Source organism: Python bivittatus, unplaced genomic scaffold, assembly GCF_059951505.1.
Source record: "Python bivittatus isolate LINGU-HERP-01145 unplaced genomic scaffold, Pbiv_v1 ctg000330_np1212, whole genome shotgun sequence".
NCBI classification, from domain to species: Eukaryota; Metazoa; Chordata; class Lepidosauria; order Squamata; family Pythonidae; genus Python; species Python bivittatus.
In genome coordinates, this window is record NW_028277058.1 from 45,886,569 (window position 1) to 45,909,030 (window position 22,462).

Consider the following 22,462-nt stretch of genomic DNA (forward strand, 5'->3'; position numbering starts at 1 on the left):
TTCTGTATCATGCCAAATACGTTTCCATGTAGGTCACCTGGAATCATACTTGGCTGGAAGTTTGTTGTCTATTTTTGCTGTCTGATTTCATTGAAAAATTCTGTACCTTGCAATGAAAGGATGTATTATATGTATTGATGTACACAAGGAGCATGTGTGGCTATTTCAGAAGCAATTATCTCAAGTAAAAATGTATCACACAAAAGCAACCTGCCATTCTTCATGTGAACAAAGTACTCTGTTTTGCAATAATGTCCTTCTATTAATAAAATTCTGAACAGGATTACTGTAGAGGGAAGAGGGAATGGCCTTGAGACACAGGAGGAAGAGCCAGCACCAAGAAAATGGTGAGATAAAAGAAACCTGAGTCCAGGGCAGGACTGTAACTTGAGAAAATGTTTCAGACAAGACCCTTCCTAGTTCTCATTAAGATAAAGGGAGGGTGGGGGGGAAGTTCATTCAGACTTGCAAAGTGCAGTTACTATAGCTTTACAATAAAAATAGTACTGACCTACATTGGATTCCTAGTCTGATCTACTTTGAAGGGCTGACAGTTATCAAGACAAGCACTCATGAATCCATATAATCAATAGAGGTGAATATGTGTAGCTCAGAATTGAACTGTGGAGTCCTTTGGGTTCTCTGAGCTTGGTTCTTTTCTTGCAAACATTTCATTACCCATCTAGGTAACATCTTCAGTGCTAAAATGGGATGGGATTTGCTCTCTATTTATATACTGTGGCATGCTTTGCCAGTGCTGGTGTGGGTTGGGGTTTTGTTTTGCTCCTCTGGTAGTTCCTTGATTAGCATATATTTGCTGCTTGATTGTGTGCCTGGTGGTAACCTTTGCTTACCTGGGTGATGATTGCTGGTGAGGCAATCTTCTGGTCTTTTGTCTCTTTTGAATAGTATGTAGATGCTGTTTATCTCTATGTGTCTGTTAATTGCTGCCTTGCCTGAATACCAAGCTTCCAAGAATTCCCTTGCATTTTTGGATTTAGCTTGGTCTAAAATGCTGACAGTTTCCTAGTTAAAACTATGGTTAAGTCTGTCCATGTGTTGTGAGATTAAGGAGTTCTCATCATGTCTTCTGACTGCTAGTTGGTGCTCGACTCCACAATGCATATTATGTCAGCCCTGTATGGTAGACCAGACACCATGTACACCTAAAATTACTTTTATTAACAGAATCTTTCAAGTGTGAATGTGCTTCCCAACCTCCCTCTTTTATCTTCTTGAGAATTATGGGGGTGCCTGTCTAAGATGTTTTCATAAAACTCTCTTCATATGGCTTAAGCCACATTTATCTGTTTGTTGCCTTGGTAATGGATCTTCCCTCTCTCTTTCAAGGTCTTTCTCTCTATACTCTCTACATATTACAACTGATCACAAATTTGTGTCCTCTGGAAAAAATTAGATATCATCCCCCAGTCTGGGAACTATGACAGTCTAGCATATTTGGAGGGCACCAGTTTGTCAAAAGCCGCATTATAATACAAGCTTGGATGGTGGAAAAATACATTGATGATACCCCAAACAGTTTAGAATCTAGATGATTTGTTCCTGTGGATTTGGAACATCAACCTTATTTGTCCTTGTTTTCATGCTATCATCAAGCCCAATAGAAAAGGTTTCTCTCCCCAGCCCCATTTTTCTTAATATGCCAGACTAAATAAAGGTCTGACTGCCTGATGGAAAGAGCTAATGCATGTTTTTTTCATGTTAAAATGGCTGCAAGCAGTAGGACTCGTAATGAAGGGTCATGAAAAGGCAAAGAAATGACAGGGTGACAGTAGCACTTTTATTTCTGTACGAACATGTGCTGGAATACTAGCCAAATATGCTTGTAGCTAAACATTTTGAATGATGATTTCTGAGTTACAAGCTTTATTTAATAATGAAGTCATAATGCTTAATCAAGAATAGATGAATGCTATTCCAGAGATGTCAGTGTGTAGATGCATCTGCATTTAAATAAACAGAGGAGAGAGAAAATACTATGGCAAGAGCACGCTGCATATTTCTGAGTGAGTATTTGGTCAGGAAGATTTTAAATAGCACCTCTATTTTCTCTTAATGCTATTCGGCTCTTCACACACCTCCACTTTAACATATGACCCATAATGGGGAAAAATTAGATTTTTTAAAAGATTTTGCTTTAGAATCCTGATTGCATATTGCATTTGGTTTATGGAGTGTCAATCAGCTTTTTTTTTTTTTTTTCCTTTGGCAACCTTGGATCTCATACCTTCTGCCATTCCCTCATCTTTCCTGGCTCTTACATTTAGCTTACAGGAGCTAAACTGCTAGTTCTTGTTTGTTAAAATCTCACCTGTACCAAGCTGTTTCTCTACTCCTGCCATTAGCTGAAGGTTGGGTATTCCAAAGGATTGGGAGAGCTATCTGTGTGTCTGTCAGCTGCCAGGTAATGCAAAGTCATAGTTAATTGAGCCATTCAATATAAGCTAAAATATATTTTATATAAATCAGGGGAGTGCTGCTTTTTCTGACTTGAGGATCAGAGTTGTGCTCTCCAAGGGCTTTTCTCCAAAGACTAGGTGTAAGGTATGAAGCTGGTAAAGCAGGAACCAGCAATTCCCAGGCTCAGCAGAACGGTTACATCAGCATATATCGGGTGCTTTCCAAGGCCATCAAAGGAACAGCCAAGTATCCATTGTCTCAGAAAGGCAGGAAGGAAGAGCCTAGAGTTTAAATTTTGGAACATAGACTGATACATAGGCTTTGACTTCTATATAGTACAGTAGGCAAAATTTCTGTGTGTGTGTGGCTTCAGTCTTGCCTACAGAAAAGAGAATAATCTTGCCAAGAGTCTGAGAGCCTTCTGTTGATTTCTTGCATTTAAGGGCCTAGAGAGCTGAGATTTATAGCTATGCCTGATGTATGAAACCAGACAGGAAGTGAGAGCAGGATAGTTAATACATAAAATTGATCTAATTTACATTCAATTAAAGTTAAACAAAATTAATGTGATTGCCTTCTAATAATTTATGTAATAATGTTCTCCTTCTGCCATATTAAAAATTGTACTTTGGCATCAAGTATTGGAGGTTTCTGCGTGCTACATCTACCTCTCCTATAAACTATGCAAGTCAAGAATTTTGCAGCCTTAAAAACTTGGTAATTCAGTAATATGTTAGTCTTCAAGATATTATTATTCTTTCTCTCTTTTCTTAAGTAAATGTCCAATCTTCCTTGAATTATAGAAAGGCGCTTCATTACTTAATTCAGATAACATTTCTTTACTGCCGGTTCACATCACCATTTGATTCATTGTTATTTCTTGAAAAAGTTAAATGTGTAAAGCCATGCAGTGTTTAATGGACTTTGTAAAGAGTTTTTAAATCCTGCTTTCTTTTTCTTCCTTCTCACAGAGGCAAATCCTGAAAAATTCAACAGCCGGTTTCGAAATAAAATGTTTTATGCTGGGGTGAGTTGATACGGCCTCTTTCTCCTCTGATTTTTTTTTTTCTTGGGCAATTGGCAATAAGCAAATAGGCCAGTATATCTCTAACAGCACACTCCTAGGCATATCTAATGTGAAAGAATGCCTATTGAGTTCAATAAGACTTAAAGCCACTTATGTCTGCATATAGAACTATTGCTTCAAAACTTTAGAAAGAAGCAAGGGTTTTGCGTAGTTTCTAAGAAAAAAGCAACTTGTCTACTGTTCCTGTGGAGGTGTACTTCAGATGGGGAATCAGAAAGACTGTGTAGATAGATTTTCACCAATCAGAGTGCTTCTGCCTAAATACTTCATGGTTTGATACCATTCTAAGTATACCCTAGATTGATCCTTGGCTGCATGTAGATGGAGCTCAGACTCTACGCGGCCAGCAGTCCCCAGAAAAATTAAACCAAATGCCTGTGCTAAAAATAAGCTAATCCATCCAGAAGCCAATTCTGCATTCTCCTGTCAATGTACTGGACTGATACAGGATAAAGAGGAGGAGGGGAGTGTGAATTATCAGTGACAGAACACTGATCATCCTTCTGGTATACTTCGGTCTTATTTTCCATTCTGCTGTCTTTATGTCTCCCAAATTAAGGGATTTTTAAAAAACAACTGGGACTACTAAGAAGCAGACACTGCTTCCAAATGCTTCTGTCACTGATGACAGGGGAAATAAGTCATATTCCAGAGAAGAAATCACATACTTTGTTCTGCACTGAAATGTGACTGGGGCAAGTTTGCTTAACAAAACTTTGTAGCATTTGATGTTCTAGAAATACTGTCAAAAATTTCAGGAAAAAATTATATCTCCCTTTCTGTACATCTTCTATTCCTGTGTAATCTAGGCAGCCTTTTCAGATTTTCTTCAGAGAAGCTCTAGAGATTTATCCAAACATGTGAAAGTTGTGGTAAGTATAATAGAGGATTTTGTGTCTTTTAATGACTGTGAGCCAGGAAATGGCCTGTCAGTTTGGGCACTTTGTCTGAAGCCTAGAAAAAATATTAAGGAACATTTTCATTCATATTAACATGAGTGAAGGTCCCAGGTTTGGTGTTTTGGATTGACCATTTTTAATAGAAAAAAGGCTCCAATGCCTTTAAACCAAAATAAATTATTAAGAGAGAGAAATAGTTTCAAGGGATACAGTGTCTTATTTTCTGGGCATAATTGTGGTTTCCCAGTTTGTCATTTGTTTGTCTACATGGAATTTATTAAGGCTGTGCAGACCTTTAAGTGGGGTTTTGCTTCAGGAAAGGACTGAGGAAACCACCCTTCAAATCTGCTTTGTAAAGCAAGGCCAGCTCCTCCCTTGTGAGAGCAAAGTCCTCACATTACTTCATTTCACCTGCTTCATTTTTCTTCTTGGGCACTTGCAGTAGCTGGAAGAGACTTTTCCACATGAGCTAGATCTGCAAAGCAATGTCTTCTGCTTTGACAAGGGCCTGAGAAGACTGTGATTGATTTGATGATGTGCCATCAAGTCATTTTCGACTCTTGGCACCACATAGATAGATTTTCTCCATGACGATCTGCCCCTAGCCTGGTCCTTCAGCTCTTCCAATGGCACCCATTGCCAGGATAACTGAGTCCATCTAGCTTGCTGCTGGTCGCTCAGCATTAGAGCCTTCTCCAGAGAGCTGGGTCTTCGCATAATACGTCTGAAGTAGGATAATATGAGCCTGGTCGTGCCTGAAGTGAGAACTCTGGGGAGGACTGTAAGGTAGACAGAAAACATCTCAGTGGGACAAATGAAAGATTTCTCATGCAGGCCTAATCTTTTTTCTTTGCAGTCTCACCTAGTAATACATAAAATAAAGAAGGAGAAGCAGGATATGGTGGGTTGGGTAAGGTAGTCACCCATCTTTATTGACCTGTAAATAGCATTTTGAAAATGTGTGGGCATTATTAATGTGCTTCAGTGTGAATGGTCCCAATCCAGTTCTGATTCTGGCAAGAATTGATTAATTGCCTTTTTTTCTAGATGGTTGAGCTTTTTTAGGTGATGAAGGATATCCTTCTGAGCCACAGAACCTAGAATCCCATGACTTAAAGTCTGGGTTCATACAATGGACTAGACTAAGGTAAAATGAGGTTGGATTGTTTGTGGTTCAGCATATTGTAGGAAACCTGCAATTGTTTTGGTACCATGGCCAATCATCGTGTCAAGCATTATAGAAATATGATTTGCTTAGGTATTTATGCCCTGTGAACAGAAGAATTGTGCTTTTTTAACCCATGTTTTTAGGATGTTGTATGAACCCACTGTAGGTGTGTGATTCAATCAGTCCCTGAAAGGATCTCTCCTTTTATGCCTTGAGTCCCACAGACCTGGCAGAACATCTTTCATCTTCTTGGTAACTCTGATGATTCATTCGGGTAACATCATGATGACCCCACTGCAGAGCATCTGGAATATATATTGGCCAAATGGATGTTATTATACCAATAAACATGCTGCTGGGGATAGAAGATGCTTGGGAACAGAAAACTGTATTCCCAAGAATAGCAGCCTTCAGCTTGGTGTCTTCCAAATTACCCTTCCCCCTGCCAGATCCTCTTGAGTAGATATTCCAATCAAATAATCCCAGTCTTTCTCTGCAGCCTACTCAGGTTCTGCACCTATTTGTGGTCATCAGGGTTCTCTGGTTTGTATTCGATATCCACTGCTCCAAGTCTGCACTCCATTCTCAACTTTCAAGATCCCATTTCTCAGCAATTGATTATTCTGTTATGAAGTTTACCTGTTCATATTTGCTTTCATTTTCTTTCTTTTACTCTCTGGCAGTGTGATGGGACTGACCTGACTTCCAAGATTCAGGAGCTGAAATTCCAATGTATAGTATTTTTAAACATACCCAGGTAAAGAATTTTTATTCTAGGACTCTTAGAGCAGAATCTTTTTTAGATGTTTCAAAAGACTAACAAACAAACAAACAAACAAACAAAACCCTTGTGTATGGGTTCATTTGAATGTATTTATTTATTTGATTTATGCTGCCTTTATTTTTTTGTCAGCTCAAGGCAGCATACAGACCTAATGCTCCCACCTAATTTTCCTCACAGCAACAACCCTGTGAGGTGGTTTGGTCTGAGAGAGAGAGTGATTGACCCAAAATCACCCAGATGGCTTTCATGACTAAGGTGGGACTAGAACTCACAGTCTCCTGGTTTCTAGGGCAGCATCTTAACCACTACACCAAACTGGCTCTCAAGTTTGGATGCCACAAACTACCAAATATCTCAAGTAAACTATGCTTAGTCTTGTTTGTCTGAGGACCACTAGTATCACCTTGACTTTTTAATACATCTTCTAGTTCTCCCTCTCCCTCTCTTCCTGCTATTTAATTCAGTATCTTTCCTAGCCATTTTTGAGTGCTGTGGTCAAAGTTTATTTGTTGAAGGCCAACAAATAAAATTGGTTATGTGTCCAAAGAAATCTTCAAGCCTAAATGTTTTTTGTTGTTGTTATTCTATCCAATACTAGTTCAGTCCTTATATTCAGATCAACAGATTTTCCAACCCAAATCTTGTTTTGTTTAAGCTTCAGCTTTCCCCAAATAAATAAAGCAAAATTTATATGTTAGGAGTTCCATAGCCCCTTTAGGATTAATCAGTGGAAAACAATATAATCTGCATAATGATAGTGTTGCAGCCCAAATCACCCTGTTGTGATTTTATCAAGCTTGAAAACACAGTTTGTGAAGTGTACTGAAGGTGGCATGCCTGGATGAACTTGGTCTTACTTAGCTTAGGGGGGAAGAGACACAGAGAGAACAGATTTATTCTGCTGCTTTTTAAAAAATCTGATTTGTTCTTCTTGTGTGATCATCTGCTTTTCTCCAAATCCATACACTTTTATCCTTATCCTTCCTTAACACTCAGTTTGTTTTTCGGACTTGTAATATGGGCACTGTCTCCAATAAATCTGCAGTTTTTCAGCATTTCCAGTCCTACCTTTAATCCCCTATCCTGAATTAAAAAGAAAATCCTGTTTTCTTTCTGCTACGTGTCTGACTCCATAAAAGAGTTGACTTCTTCATTTCATGAGTGGATCTGAAATATTGTGTTTATTGTTAGAATATTGTGGATATATCATAGTGTATTATATAGTCCAGTTTAATAACACAACACTTTCCTGACCCATTTTTAAAAAAGTATTGTTGCACAAGCAGCCCATAATGCATCATTTCCAGAAGAGGCTAACCTTGTCAATGAATCATGCCCACAAATCTGCCTGCCAGAAAAGCAAGGTAACAAGGATTTGGACTTTGTAAGAATAGACTTTTTAAGTAGTATTTGAGATTTTTTAATTTTTAAGTTGAATGGGGTCAGCCCAAGATTTCTACATGCTTTTTATTGGAGCATCTGAAGATGGCTATGCTGATCTTTCTTCATCTGTGCTGTATTGGCCCTGTAAAAGGCTGGTTAAAGGCACCAGCTACAAATGGGGAGTCCATTCAGTTCCTGTTTTGCCTTAGGCAGTAAGCCAGTTAGGTGACTTTCTCTCCCTCTGAACCTGAAGAAGAAGGCAATGGCAAACCATTTCTGAAAATGTTGCCAAGAAAATTGCATATACATGTCTGGTTAATTGCCAGGACTCAAGAGTGACTTAAAGACATGCATGTATACACACACACACACACACACACACACACACACACAGAGCTATGAAATCTTTGAAGTTTTGTAGAGTTAATGTTTTCAAAAACAAGTAGGAATCCATGGGTGGCACGCTATATGTGTCCTCATTGCTAGTACACATTGCCATAATTAGAGAGCAACATGGCTGGATTTCAGTGGTGTAATTTGGCCATTTGTTCAGGTTTTTGGATGATTTTTAAGGGATGCCTTAGGAAACCCTTCTGCTTCTATATGTCAATCCCCACAAAATCCAGGCCAAAAATGTTTCGGCTCTTTATAGTGACGTCTCAGCATCATCAGAAGACCTCAAGTGGCCCTCCAGAAGGTCAGAAAGCTGAACTGAAGCCCTCTCAGTCTTTTAAATGCTGCCCATTTGAAAGTTATCATTCTAGCTACTTTCATCTCATTCTGACAAAATATAGCATATGCAGCATTTTGGACCTTCCATGTTACAGCCTATGGGCAAATCATTGAATGAAATCTTGAACTGGTTTGAATGAATCTTTCTACCTTTGAGTCTTAAATCACAAATCTAAGTTGAATCATGCCATCATCAAATCTCAGTTTCAAATTGGATGGATCTTGGCTAATTAATACATAATAAAGAAAACATTCTAGAAATACATGGATTTTCCCATTGATCTCAAGTAAATTCCTGACAGTACCTGAGGGACTTGCAAACTTCTATTTTGTAATAAACTGAAGGTAACTCTATGAGTAGTGTGGCCCAAGATTACATAGGCTTGTTCCTGTGACCATGATCATTGCTGCCTCTATCACCTCTTCTACCTCAGTATCTCACTTGGAAGGTTCTTTTCCCAAAATGAGACACCACGAGTGAGCGTCTATAGAGATCACCTATGTCATCTTGCATTTGAGCCTAGAAATCATGTCAGAGAAAAATGATTTTTTAGGTCCCAGAATACTAGCCTGTAGTGATAAGGTTATTCTGAAGACTTCTCATTGTGAGTCATCAGAATGGGTGAGCAGTCTGAAAGAACTGGCAGACTGTAGAGTTCTCCAGAACATGTACTCTAATGTAGATGCTTCTGAAGGCACATACTTCTGACCCAGATTTTTGGATTTGATTCAGAGAACTACATCAAAATGGAAGGTACACCAGCAAGAATGGTGGGCCAAGCCCAATCTGTCCCTTCCAACACAATGTAGAGTCCAACAAAGTTAAGTCTTTGTCTCATAAGGGAGCCTGCCCTGGGATTTACAAACTTGTCTACATCAAAATAATATAACTGTGGTGCCATGTATCCCTGTCTCCCTTGAAAGAATGGATCTTCACTCTCAGAATCCTTCCTATATCCCAGTTACATTCTGAACTGATGTCAACAAGTTAACAGGAAAGAGGAAGTCTGACATTTGCAAAATGGAGAATTAATCACAAAAATCTTTAAAAAAAACCAAAAAACCCCCCTATTTGCACTTTTTAAGACAACCAGTGTTTAGACAAGGATAAGTACTCTCTGCCTCAAAGGCAGGTATATATGTTATATGGAAAAGTGACCCTTAATTTTTCCCAAACAATCTCTGTTTCAAAGGAAAGAAAGAACTTCAGCTGTCAGAAGTCATTTGTAGAGAACAAAGCTATGTATATCCTTGATTATATAATTTGCTGTTAGAGACAAAATTGGCTGAATGTTCATTGAAGTCCTTATAGTTTCAACTTCTTTCTATAGGTATTGTGCTGGCACAATGCCCTGGGGTAACCCAGGAGACCATAGAGAATTTGAACCTCAGAGGCACGACGATGGTTACATTGAGGTCATTGGATTCACCATGGCATCCCTGGTGGGTATTTTATAAACGTCTTCCCATACCAGTTACCAGGCTATCAGAGCAAAAAAGCAAAATCATACAAAATGAAACAAATGGCAACTGGCAATGATCATTATGTATGTGGCATGCATCTATATTGGCTAGATTTGCTGTTTTAAGGAAACGATGGAGGATGGTTAGCCACCATCCACTCCTATGCCTGAAAAAAATGTTTGCATGCAACGCTTTCCTCTCTCTACTCTCATCTCCCATATCTTGGCATTTTTCTCCCTTCTCTGCTTACTGATTTTGGAATGTGGCAGTTGAGGAGCAGAATACTCCAAGGAGCAATGGTTTCTCAAAAGTATGCCCTCTTTCCATGAAAATATCTCCCATGCATAGATTCAGTTTAAATGATGGATCAAGTATCACTCTGCAGTCTTCCTGGCTGCCTACACTTGTGCAAAAGGCCCTTAGGAGGATTCATCTCATGATATTTTCCCTTGGAATTGAACTGAAGACAGCCTGCTGCAGGCTGTTGGCAAGATGACTATGTAATGAACACTGGGATATTGGCAACACACTTTGGCCATCCTCTACGTGAGATAAGTACAGGAACTGCACATCCTATCTAGGAGCCCTTTAAAACTTTCTTTTGCTTTGGAAAGAAAGAAGGAAGGAAGGAAGGAAGGAAGGAAGGAAGGAAGGAAGGAAGGAAGGAGGGAGGGAGGGAGGGAGGGAGGAAGGGAAAGAGGAAGGAAGGAGAAGGAGAAGGGAGGAAGGAAGGAAGGAAGGAAGGAAGGAAGGAAGGAGAAGGGGAAGGAAAGAAGGAAGGAAGGAGAAGGAGAAGAGGGAAGGGGAGGGAAGGAAGGAAAAAAAGAAAGAGAAAGAAAGAAAGAGAAAGAAAGAAAGAAAGAAAGAAAGAAAGAAAGAAAGAAAGAAAGAAAGAAAGAAAGAAAGAAAGAAAGAAAGAAAGAAAGAAAGATCTGTATATAGTATCTCCCCTCTTGTCTCCTTCTTTATGTCTTGGAAAGGCTGCTCTTCAAGTGGGAGGTCATGGAGAGAGGTTGCATCAGTGTCGGGAAGTGACTCTACTAACATACAAGTCTATCCCCATGCAAGTGGATGGGGAGCCATGTCGGCTGGCTCCATCGCTCATCCGAATCTCCCTTAGGAATCAGGCCAATATGGTACAGAAGAGCAAGAGAAGGACATCCATGCCTTTGCTCAATGAGTAAGTTAGCTGCATGTAGTTTTTGGGAGAGCGAAAATGTAAATATGAGACGTCGCAAATGTGAGATGAAGCTGCAATAGCAGTAAGGAATGAATTAAGGATATAGCAACCCTATAATGAATCTGTATATCTTTGTATGGAGACTTTGAATGAAGCCCCTCTCTTCCTCAAATCTTCTCCCTCAAGTGTTTTATCTCCTGTAATGAGAGCCATGCTCCATGTTAAGTACCTTGTGCCTCCCTGAAGGGAGAAGAGACCATGTAACAAAATTGTCAGAACTGACCTTGTGAAAATGAATCTATAATAGTAACCTATTACACCAGCCTCCTTCTTTTAATTTCTATTTCCTGACATCATCTAGCCTTCTTGGGCCGGATGAGAGTTCCCAACCCTGCCCAAGTCTCTTTACATGAAATAACATGTGTTTGTTGTACACCCCACTTTTGTGCTCAGGATGCTAACTCACTTGTAAACCACAGATGTGAGAGCCCTTCTTATAAACTATTGACACTGGGACATGACCACAACTTTCCTGTCACTTGATTTAAAAGACAAAGGGCTGATATGCACAAGTAGGTTGCTCCAGCACAAGTACAAGCCACTAACTGGTTCTGAAGAACTGGAACATAAAATGTGATCCTCTATATAGTACACCTCCAGCCCACTGGGGGAAGGGCCAACCTCTGCCCATCTTTTCCTGCTGTGTATCCAAAATAGAGGTTTCTGACTTGTGCTACCACAAGTGGTGCTCTCTGGTTTGCCTGCTGCACTTCATTGTACTCTACTGTAGTTGGCTACAGTGGACTGTGTCAGGAATACCCTTCCCCCACTTTCTGGTCCCTGGTTGCTATCCTCCATGACCATTTTTCCTGAGCTGGCAGGCACCTGTAATCTTCTAAAGGGTTTCATCAGTGGGCCAATGGAACTGGTTTTTCTTTTTTTAACAAATTCACCAGTGGATTGGGGAGAAAAATGGGCTTTTTTTCAAAAAAGTTCATTGATGGTATGGTGAAATGGTGTATATTTCTTTTTTAACCAGATAAAATTGATAAGAGTTCCAATAGTTTCCCTTTGTAACCCATGTGACAGGAAGAATGATAAATGGCTTCCTTTCCTTTCCTTTCCTTTCCTTTCCTTTCCTTTCCTTTCCTTTCCTTTCCTTTCCTTTCCTTTCCTTTCCTTTCCTTTCCTTTCCTTTCCTTTCCTTTCCTTTCCTTTCCTTTCCTTTCCTTTCCTTTCCTTTCCTTTCCTCTCCTCTCCTCTCCTCTCCTCTCCTCTCCTCTCCTCTCCTCTCCTCTCCTCTCCTCTCCTCTCCTCTCCTCTCCTCTCCCCTCCCCTCCCCTCCCCTCCCCTCCCCTGTCCATTGATGGATTCACCAAATAAGCAGAAATCAGGTGTAAGGTGAAGTCAATAGAGGAGGCTGATACAAACAGTCTGTCAAAGTTATGCTGCTTTATGATCATAATAAAGATTTGATTTGATTTGATCTCTCAAAGGAAACCACATCCTTAAAGACCCACCAATCAAAAGGAAAATGATTGGTGCTTCCTTTATTGGGGCCTGTGGAAAGGATAAAGGATCAGAGGAATCAAGTAAGCAGGGGTTAAGCACAGCTGGGACAGAACCCCAGCCCATCACTGTAGCCAAAGCAAAGGAAGGGGGTGAGTCCAGAAAGGGTTAAGCTGGCTTATTTCCAGCTGGTTTATGTACAGGAGTCAGGCTACTTAAGGCTGTGTGGAAAAGCTCACAGACTCTATTGTAATATAGAGTTTAACAAAATACAATATATTCTTTCCATAAAAGCATGCTAGATAATTGCATTCTTGCAGGACACTTGCTCATTAGCAACTCTGATGTTGAGTTAATTCAGTCCTAAGGGATCTCTATGTTCCAGAAAACCTTTACACTTAAAACTGTAACGAATTTACTTTCCATGTTCAGTATTCTCAGGATGTTTTTGTTACTTTTTTTTACTACAAAGAAAGCTCTAAAGATTTTGAAATTTGGCATAATTTTGTCCCAGCAATAAATCCTGTAATTTATTCCATTCCTGCCTGAAGTGTCTTGAGAGTTTTTCAGGTCTCTCTTTGTGTCCTTTATGGGAGTATTTATGTTGACTCCAAACTACTCAAAAACCAATTCAAGGACAAGAAGCTTCAAATGGACAAGATTTAGCATCATTACATTAATATTTTTATTTGCAAGTGTTTTTATGCTGCTTCAATCAAAAATGAATGTAATATCATGCCACAGCTTTCAGAATGCTTCACCTTTTATCTCCTGTAAACTCTAAGACAACCTTTTAAGGTGATTCAGTAATAATAAGGTAGGGACAAGGCAGAAATAGAGGTCTGGATAAGGTTTGGTTTCTCTGCTGCTTTTTATAAGGAAGTTTAGAAAAACAGTATAATATGGTGGACACACAAATATGTATACCAACTAGGGCAGAGAACATCACTAGTAAAGTAAATGTATACTGTACTATAAGTTATTATACCTAATACTGAGTTCCCCAAACTGAACCCCTCTAGATGCATTGAGATTACAACTCATAGTAATCCTGGGACTTGCATTCTGAACACATCTGGGAACACCAGGATGAGGAAAGCTGCTTTATAGATTTTAAAATTTTTATTAGATAATATGGATGGAAGTTCATATTATCAAGAAACAAACTCTTCTGAAAATTTCTATGTTTCACTGTAGGCCCTGATGTCTACTATGTCCCATAACAGAAGCATCTTTCTACTTTTATTTTGGTACCATCACAAAATATGGAAGCCAGGTAGCTGGAACCATGTATTTAACAAAGTCTGCTGATTTTACCTAGAATTAAGGATGCTGAAATAGTTATTAATGCTGGCAGCTGTTTCTGCTTTGTTTTTGTTCTTGGTGAAGGGAAATGATGTAATGCGAGAGTTATGACATATGAGTCTGTCTCAGGATAATTGTCCATGGTCCTTTCAGCTGATTTGGTTCAAAACATATGTTGGATGGATTTTATTAAAGATTGCAATTGAAAAGATAAAAACTAATACAAACTAAGGAAAATAAAAGAATAAAAAGAAAAAATAGAAAGGATGGGACAGTTTCTATGTGTCTTTTATTTGGACAATATACTAATAGATATCAGGCTATTTGCTTGTAACTACAGTATGTGATAACTTGCTCTCATAAGTCCAGAGGCTCACCAGCAAGCAGTACAGTGACCTCGAAATATGGGTTACACTTCAAACGGTCTGGCCACCACATTTTGTGTCAGCTATAGTTCCAAGTCATCTTTAAAGACAGCCCCACTTAAAGGGCATTGCAGTATCCACCAGCATTGTGATAAGGGAATGAGTTACCTTTGCCCAGACCTCCTGATCCAGGTAGGGCTATAACTGGCACACCAACTGAAGTTGGGCAAAGACCCCCCTGTTCATGGCTTTCATCCACAGGAGCTGTGGATCCATGAATCCAAATCATGGACCAGTGCCTTTTGGGGAAGTGTGATCCTAAAAAAACTACCATAGTTTTGGAAGACATTTACAGAAAAACAGCAACTTTGTATTGCTGGAGTTTAGTCTGAGCTTTTTACTCCCTGTCTAGTCCCTTACAGCCTGCAAGCACCCATTTAACACTTCCACAGCATCTCCAGTTCAGCCTGGTATGGTGAGATATAATTGGGTGAAGAATGTTAATGATACCTCACTCCAAAACCAGTGGATGACCTCTCCCTGCTATTTCATACAGATGCTAAATAATATGGGGAAGATAATTGAGCCCTATGGAACCCTACATTAGAAAAATCATGGGCTTGATCACTGTTCTCCACTACTACCAACTGCAGCTTCACACTGGGGTAGGAGAAGGACCATCAAAGAACAATGCCGCCAACCCACAACCCTTGCAGGCAGTTCAGAAGAATACCATGGCCAATGGTATTGAATTCTTCTGAGAAGCATCTGATGCAAAATGATGCTTAAGTGGAAAAACCTGAAACTTTTATTAATAATGAGTCCTGATTCAATGGATATCCTAATGGAGGAGGCCATGTGTCAACTGACATATCAAAATAAGCAGGAATATTGAGCAAAGAATTGAGAATTGTCAGCTTGTTTAACTTAAAGTTAAATATTTCTATGTAAGTGATGAATGGCTTGCACTGACATTTGGCTTCTTTTCCTATTCAGTATGCAAGATTTAAAAAGAAAGAGACTCCAAGAATAGTATGAACTTGAAAATACATAACCTAGAATATTTGGTTAAAATATTTTCCTTCTGCAAACAGTCTTCCAAGTTCATCTGTAAAATCTTTGTTGGAAGATAAGAAAAAAGGCATGTGAACATTGCTAAAGCAAATTAGTTTAATCTTTAAGAGTTCGGAATGATATTTGAATGATGTGTTTTTTAATTAGTGAAAAGAACCCACATTTAACATACACGGTATGACTCTGAAAAGATTGTACTTTTTTTTCCTGGTGGTTAACCATGGGAAGCTCCCTTTTATACAAATGTATTGCAGAACTCTCTGAGTTTCAATGCTGGTAACAATTGCCCTAAATGCAAATAATTTGTTGAAATGCAAAATGGGGTTGTGTGTATGGAATATTACTTTCCATGGAAGTTAATAGGGTATCCCTTCTGCTTTCAAAAAACTCTTTATAGTCTTGTGAAAGATATTAGAGTTTGTTACTAGATTTTTGTACTCCGTAACTCAGTAATGAGGCTATCAAAATGGTTAAGACGTATTGCAGCATACGGAAGCACTTAGTTAACTTTGGATAATCTTAAACTAGAGTTGGACTTGGTTAATACTTGGACAAGGTGCTAATAGGAAATCCCAGGCCAGTAGGCTAGATTGGAAAGTAGAAAAACATCTTAGAAGAAGACACGGGAGGCAATTCTGTAGTGTTGTCAAGAATACTGTATGAATATGTAGACTCTCAGCTCAACCAAGTATTTCCTTACTGTCCCTGAAACCTTACAAGGATGAAATGAGGTGATACACAAAATCAGAGATGCTGTAATTGGTAGAAAAATCTACCAATTGGGATAACTTGTATATCTCAGGACGAAAAATGTATCTTATAATAGTAGTCACTATTCCAGTTAAGAACATGAGCTTTTCTGCACTGTAGCCTTCAGCTACTTGCTTCCCATGCATAAACCAGCCAGAAATGAAGCCAGTTTAAAAAATCCCTTTCTGGATTTCAACCTCTTATCCACTTGGCCCTAATAATGCCCTGATATTCTCTCTGTTGGCAGGTAATATGGTTCCCGACTGGTGGATTCCTCTGCTTTTCTTTTCCCACCCATGTCAGGGAAGCAAACTCCAGATGCTTTCCTTTCTGTGGGATGTCTTTTGAGGACTGATGAAGGAAGGAAGGAAGGAAGGAAGGAAGGAAGGAAGGAAGGAAGGAAGGAAGGAAGGAAGGAAGGAAGGAAGGAAAAAAAAGAGACAAAGAAGTCCAGCACAAAATGGCTGTCAAAGTCAGAAAGTGAGGACTGGGGGTGAGGTTGGGAGGGACACGTGCCTGTCAGAGCACACACCAGCCATTTGGAATGGAGGCATTTGTATAAGATAGAATGGAGACCAGGCCTACACCAATAGAAGGGTAAAAATACAACTATTGAGGTAGAACAAGAAAACTCTGATGGAGTTCACCTTCCCAGCAGCCAGGGGCAGGCTGAGAACAATGTCAATTGTTCCTGCTTCCTGGAACAATAGATGGCCCAGCCTCCTGATGGGGCAAGCAGGAAGTGTAGATCAATGCTAAGTTAGGGATGAGCAGGAGGAAGATCCATGGGAATTCTACTTCCCCCTTGAATTGCATAATATCAGCTTGGCAAAATTTGCAATGGCATGAATATTTCTGTTCATTAAAATTTGGCATGCGTAGTTAGTGCATCCTGTCCCTAACCTGTAAAGGACAGACTATGGATGGTTTACATGTAATCTGGTGCTGCTATAAATGTGAACAGATGATGCTATAGATGTCTCTGATTCATCTTTTCATTTGTCTTGAGAATTTGTCTTAAGGATCTTTAGAATAGGAAAAGGGTGCATTTCCAATGCCTGTGTGTCAGTGCTCAAATAAAGGGTGGAAAAATGGAGGAGGGTAATTTAAAGACATCTGCAAACCCCTCAACTCCTTCAGCCTGATGTTGTCTCACCCATAAGTATTTTCGGACAGAGGATTCCTTCTGGCCCTGCTAATCAAAATGCACTGTGGCACCAGCCTATCATTCCTCTGCAATGGATTTTTTTTTTCCTGGAAAGAAAAAAGTGAAAGAAGTGTTAAAAACTGGAAGGTTATAAAATTCTATAAATAATTGCATTTAACAGCCATGATTTTTTGAAGAAAATAGCTAAGAGAATCATAACATTAAAGAAGTCAGTTTTTCTCTTTTAGTAAACCACATGTAATTTGAGGACTGCAGTTAACATAGATATTCTTACAAAATGTAAATTGTGTTTACAAGAGTGTGTGTATGTGTATCCATTGATAAGCAATTCTTGTAAAGACAGTAAGAAGCAACTCCAGAAAAAGATTTAAGTGCCACCAATCTCAGTGTTGTTTGCATCCATATCAGGAAGAAAAGTATATTTGTTTATGGCTTTTATCTTTTGTATCCATTTCCTTTCTGCATCATTCCTGATTTGGTAACAAGGTTTTACTGGAATTAACCCAGCAAAAGAATGAGTTATCGTTTGCTTCCCAGTATTTCTAGTAGGGGAAAAATAAGGCGATGAACGAAATAAATGAAAATTGGCTTTGTGGTGACAATACTGCAGTTTTGGTGGATTGGAGATACAAATCTGATATATAATTGGAATGGCACTTTGAAGAGAAAAGTGCTATATAATCAGTATCCAGCTTCTCAAAAAGGCATTTTCTGATCAAAAGACAACCTCCTGTTTCACACCTAAGCTCTGCAGTGATCTGAGATTGGTGATAGCCTCCTGTGACCCCATGATGAGAACGTAAGAGAAGCTTTGCTAGACCAGGCCAACGCTCATCTTAGTTCAGCAATTTGTTCCTCACAGTGGCCTTTGGAGGTTTGCAAGGGGGAGATGGAGACATATTTTCTCCTAACGGTCTTCCCCTGCAACTGGTGTTTGGAGGTATGTTCCCCCAATCTGGAGATAATATGGAGTCTTAAATTGAATAATCCTCGATAGATGTGTCTTCCATGAATTTATCCATCCTCTTTGAAAGCCAGCAGGTTAGTGGCCATTAGCACATCTTGTGGTCATGAATTTGTGTGATGTATGAAAAAGGGCTTCTTTTTTGAATAATTGGCCTAGAAGTTGAAAGAAGGAAAAAGGTTTCCCCACTTATGAGTCTGTATATGATTCTAACAAGGTATCAATGTGCTGGATAAATACATAGTTATCCCTGTCCATTTTCTCCTAGCTGTGTACAATTTTATACACCTAAGTCATGTCCCCACCAATCATCTTTTGTTCCAAGCTAAACCTTCCCAAACATTCTACCCTCTTCTTGTAGGGAAGATGTTCATGTCCTCTGATCATTTTTGTTGCCCACTTCTTCCAATGTTGCTACCAGAGCCATACAAAGTATTCCAAACATGAACATGCCATAGATTTTTATAGGAACATCATAGTATTGGCCATTTTATTTTCAGTCCCTCTCTTAACAATCCTTAGCATGGAATTTGTCTTTTCACAGCTGCTGCACACTGAACTGAATCGTCCTTGAGCTTCATTGGACAGCTGTTTTCCCCCTCCCTTTGAAAAGCAAACATGATGAGGGAAGAATGAGGATATGTGTGTGCACGCGTGCCAGAGGACTGCCGAATTTTACACCCTTTTCTTGGCCAACCAGAGGGAACACTGACTGGCTTAATGAGAAAACAGAGCACTCCCTAGCAGCCCAAAACTATTACTCAGACCAGAGTTTAAAGAGTGATTTTTTTTGAGTGACATACAGTAGTCAAAAGGGGAGATATTACTATTACCAGTGTGAAGATATGTATTTGGTTTAAAGATTTCTCCATTATGGAATGAGCCTCAGAACTGAAATATTAAAAACGATTCCTTTATTCCATTTGCCCAAGAAACCCAAGTTGGGGACCTAGAAATCTGCAAATGATACCTTCCATCCAAAACTGTTTAATTTCAGTTATGGATTTTTGTCTTTCAATTTTATCTTGTTCCTACTCTAGGTTACAAATAACTGACTTTGGGCTAAATTAAAGGGAGAAAATTAAAAAATAAACTTTGGAGCCCACAACCCATCTTGACCAAACATCATGCAGAAAAATGTCATACATGAAATACATTTTGCAGTTCTCTAATGGTCTCATATAGTTCTGGGAATGAGACAAACAGACCACTTTTATGTCAGGTTAAACTGCTCCTGTAAGTATTTAAATTAAGGCTGATCATTTTTAATTGAACAAGAAAGGGGATGACAGGACTTTGCAATGTGAATTAACAATGAGCATTCTGGATAATGTTATATTTGTATTACTAATGGATTGAAACCAGATCCTCTTCAGTGTGAGTTGTTGCACAAGTAGTGAAATAGTCTGGGACATACTGTTATTATCTATAGAATATCATGAAGTGCTATACTGGTGTTGCAATAAGGATAGTGCGCAACTCTGGTTTGATCACCATATGTATAGGTGGGGGGAGAGAGGGAAGGAGAGAGAGAGAGAGAGAGAGAGAGAGACAACAAATTTTTCTAGCCCCATTTCAGAACCTACAATAAATATTTTGTTGGGACTACTCAAAAGGAACCCAAATATTTGAATATTCCATAACTGAATTTTATATTTTCAGATATGGGTGAGCAACCTAAAATCCATGTCTTAAAAGTACACACATTTTTGTGACCTTTAGGTTGGTCTAAGAAAGGTATTGTCCAATACACTCTTTACGGCCAATGCAGTTTCCTTACACTTTTCTTTTTTAAAAGAGAATGAAATGGGCCTAAAAACAATCGAACGTAGCTGAGTTCTTTCCTTTTGGGCAGTGATGGCTGGGTTCACCATGGCCCCTTTAGCACCTTCGAGTTCGCTTTGGTGTTGTGAAGGTTGCTTTGTCACCCTATTTATGTGACATATCAGAGGAAGAGAGCACTGAAAGAGTCTTGATGTACTTTACGAAGGGTGCAGTTGCTGGGTACCTCTGCAGACTGGTGATGAGTTAGCTGTCTGTTTGTAGCTTTGTTTGAAATTATGAAAGTGTATCACCTGCTTCCTTTAAACCAGAGCCATCTTCCATCCAATTCCACTGGGGCCTTGCTTGTCTCATGTGCAGGAAAGCACATGTTGATTCTTTCAAAACCTGGTTCTTCCCTGCTGCAAAATTCAAAACTGCAAGTTGTAATGACAAGGCCAGAGGACTGATAACAATAAAATGAGGGGAAAGGACTGTTCGTGAGACAGATGGGGAAGTGACATACCCATTTATACTGAGACGGTAGCAGTTATTTACTGTTAGTAAAAGGAACTGTAGATTTAATGCCTTTTCAAAACTCTGCCTGGGGCCCAAATGTGCACAGGAGTCCCCCTATTATTCTATATCCCTATTTTTCTCTCTTGTTCGCTGAAGTCAGTGACTCAGTAAGCAGTGTCTCTTTGGATTATATTGGATGGATCTGAGCTATAGCTGTGACTGAAAAATAATGATACATCTGGTCATTTGAAATACTGAGCCATACTTTGGATGAGGTCTCCACCAGTGGTGGTGCCTGGGGCAATTGCCCCTATTGTTGTTGCTAAAAAGCCTCTAATAGCTTCTGCCTTTCTCTACAAGAGACTTTTGCCTCTTACCATTTCCAAGATTACATCATGCTGCAAGAGCCTCCTGCCCTTCGCCCCCATGCTGTCTCATGCTATGGTACCAGAACCATTTCCCTTCATTGTGCTTGCTGGTATCTGTCACTGGCTTTGGGTATGCTGCCCTAGAACTTAATATACACCTCCATTTAGCCTGTATGTGATGCTTTCCTTTTGTTTTGGTTAAATGTTGTCTGTCTTTCTCTCTTTCTTTCTCTCTTTCTGTCTCTCTGGGCTTTTTTCTTGTTTGTCCATCCTGTTGTGCTGATCCTGCTGTGGCTACTCATTTCCTGCTGCCTATAGTATCCATAAAGTGCCACCTGCTGACCTGAGGAGAGTTTCAGCTCCCCCTGATTCCTTTACCATGTGAGTACTTGGCTTTCCCTTCCTTCTTTTAAGTATCGCTGCTTTCTTTCAGGGTCCATCTTCTCCTTCTCTGCATGGTTTATGTTGCGGGAATCCTCTTGTCATCTGGAAAGGCTTTCACTAAACCTAGCCTTTCCAGCAATACAATGTGCCAACCAGTCCCTGGAACTGATATTGAACAGACGTTATGTGATGTTAGTATTGCTGAGAACTCTGAGCTCCTGAGCAATGCCAGGAAAGAATCTGCCTCATAATCGAATGGTTCAAGGGACATGTCTGAAGGGAAATTGTTTGAATATGAGTGGAGGGTGAGAGACTTCCCATTCCTTTGGCCTTTTATAGTCCTTCTTAGTAACCTGATAGAACACAGACTTACAGACTGGGTAGTCCAGGCCAGAGTAGTTGTAGCCTGTCTTTTTTTTCTTTTTCTGATACCTGTTGGAAGAAGGAAGGCCCTTGATGAATAACCAGCCATTGCTTCCAGATACTATTCATACAAGCTGAAGTATAATTAAACCTTACTCCTTCTCAAGTTCCTGAGAGGGAAGCTTCTTGTCAAGAAGCAACAGTCAAGCTGTCTTCGTTTCAAGGAGAAGCATGTATTTGTTTGTGTATTATACATTCCACTCTTACTCCACAGGGTTCAGAACACATGCATGATACCTGTTTTCCTGAAATCTTGCACCTTTTCCACATAGCCTTTACTAAACTGAATTCCCATTCCCCACTGTAACTAAGATAATTTCCTCACTGCTGAGTTGAAATGCTCTTCACCCATTCTTGGGTTGACAGAGAACTAGTCTGGTGTGAAATTTGCTGTCCTCATTTCCAATCCCTCCCCATCCCTCTGTTACCTCTGTTTCAAGCCACTGCAGTCACCTGATGTCCTTACAATATGAAGTGTGACAAAGCATAGCAAATTTTAAACTCCTTGAGGCTGCCCTTGGATAGTGTTAGAATAAGAGGGAAAACACCAGCTAAGGTTGATGTAAAACTGCCTCACCAATGGATGGGAATGAAAAGAAGGCAATGTTATGGGACGCTGCAGAAAAAAAGATGTTTCCAGGGCATGTTCTTTCCATCTCAGAATCTGGAGTATAAGCTATTAGAGCAGAAATAGCTCAGAGGAAAGAATTATTGTGATATATTTTACAAAGCGCTCTGTCTGTTGATTCTGTTA

General features: G+C 39.5%; 1 protein-coding gene across 1 annotated transcript in view; it reads left to right on the top strand.

The window, feature by feature from the left end:
- Positions 1 to 22,462, top strand: part of DGKI (diacylglycerol kinase iota) — a 184,540-nt gene that overhangs the window by 73,467 nt on the left and 88,611 nt on the right. Inside the window, exons 16-21 of the mRNA XM_088141517.1 lie at positions 3,393 to 3,448; positions 4,318 to 4,380; positions 6,259 to 6,332; positions 9,806 to 9,917; positions 10,919 to 11,118; positions 21,220 to 21,282. Of these exons, the coding sequence (XP_087997643.1) occupies positions 3,393 to 3,448; positions 4,318 to 4,380; positions 6,259 to 6,332; positions 9,806 to 9,917; positions 10,919 to 11,118; positions 21,220 to 21,282 (568 nt within the window). The remainder of the gene's footprint in view (positions 1 to 3,392; positions 3,449 to 4,317; positions 4,381 to 6,258; positions 6,333 to 9,805; positions 9,918 to 10,918; positions 11,119 to 21,219; positions 21,283 to 22,462) is intronic.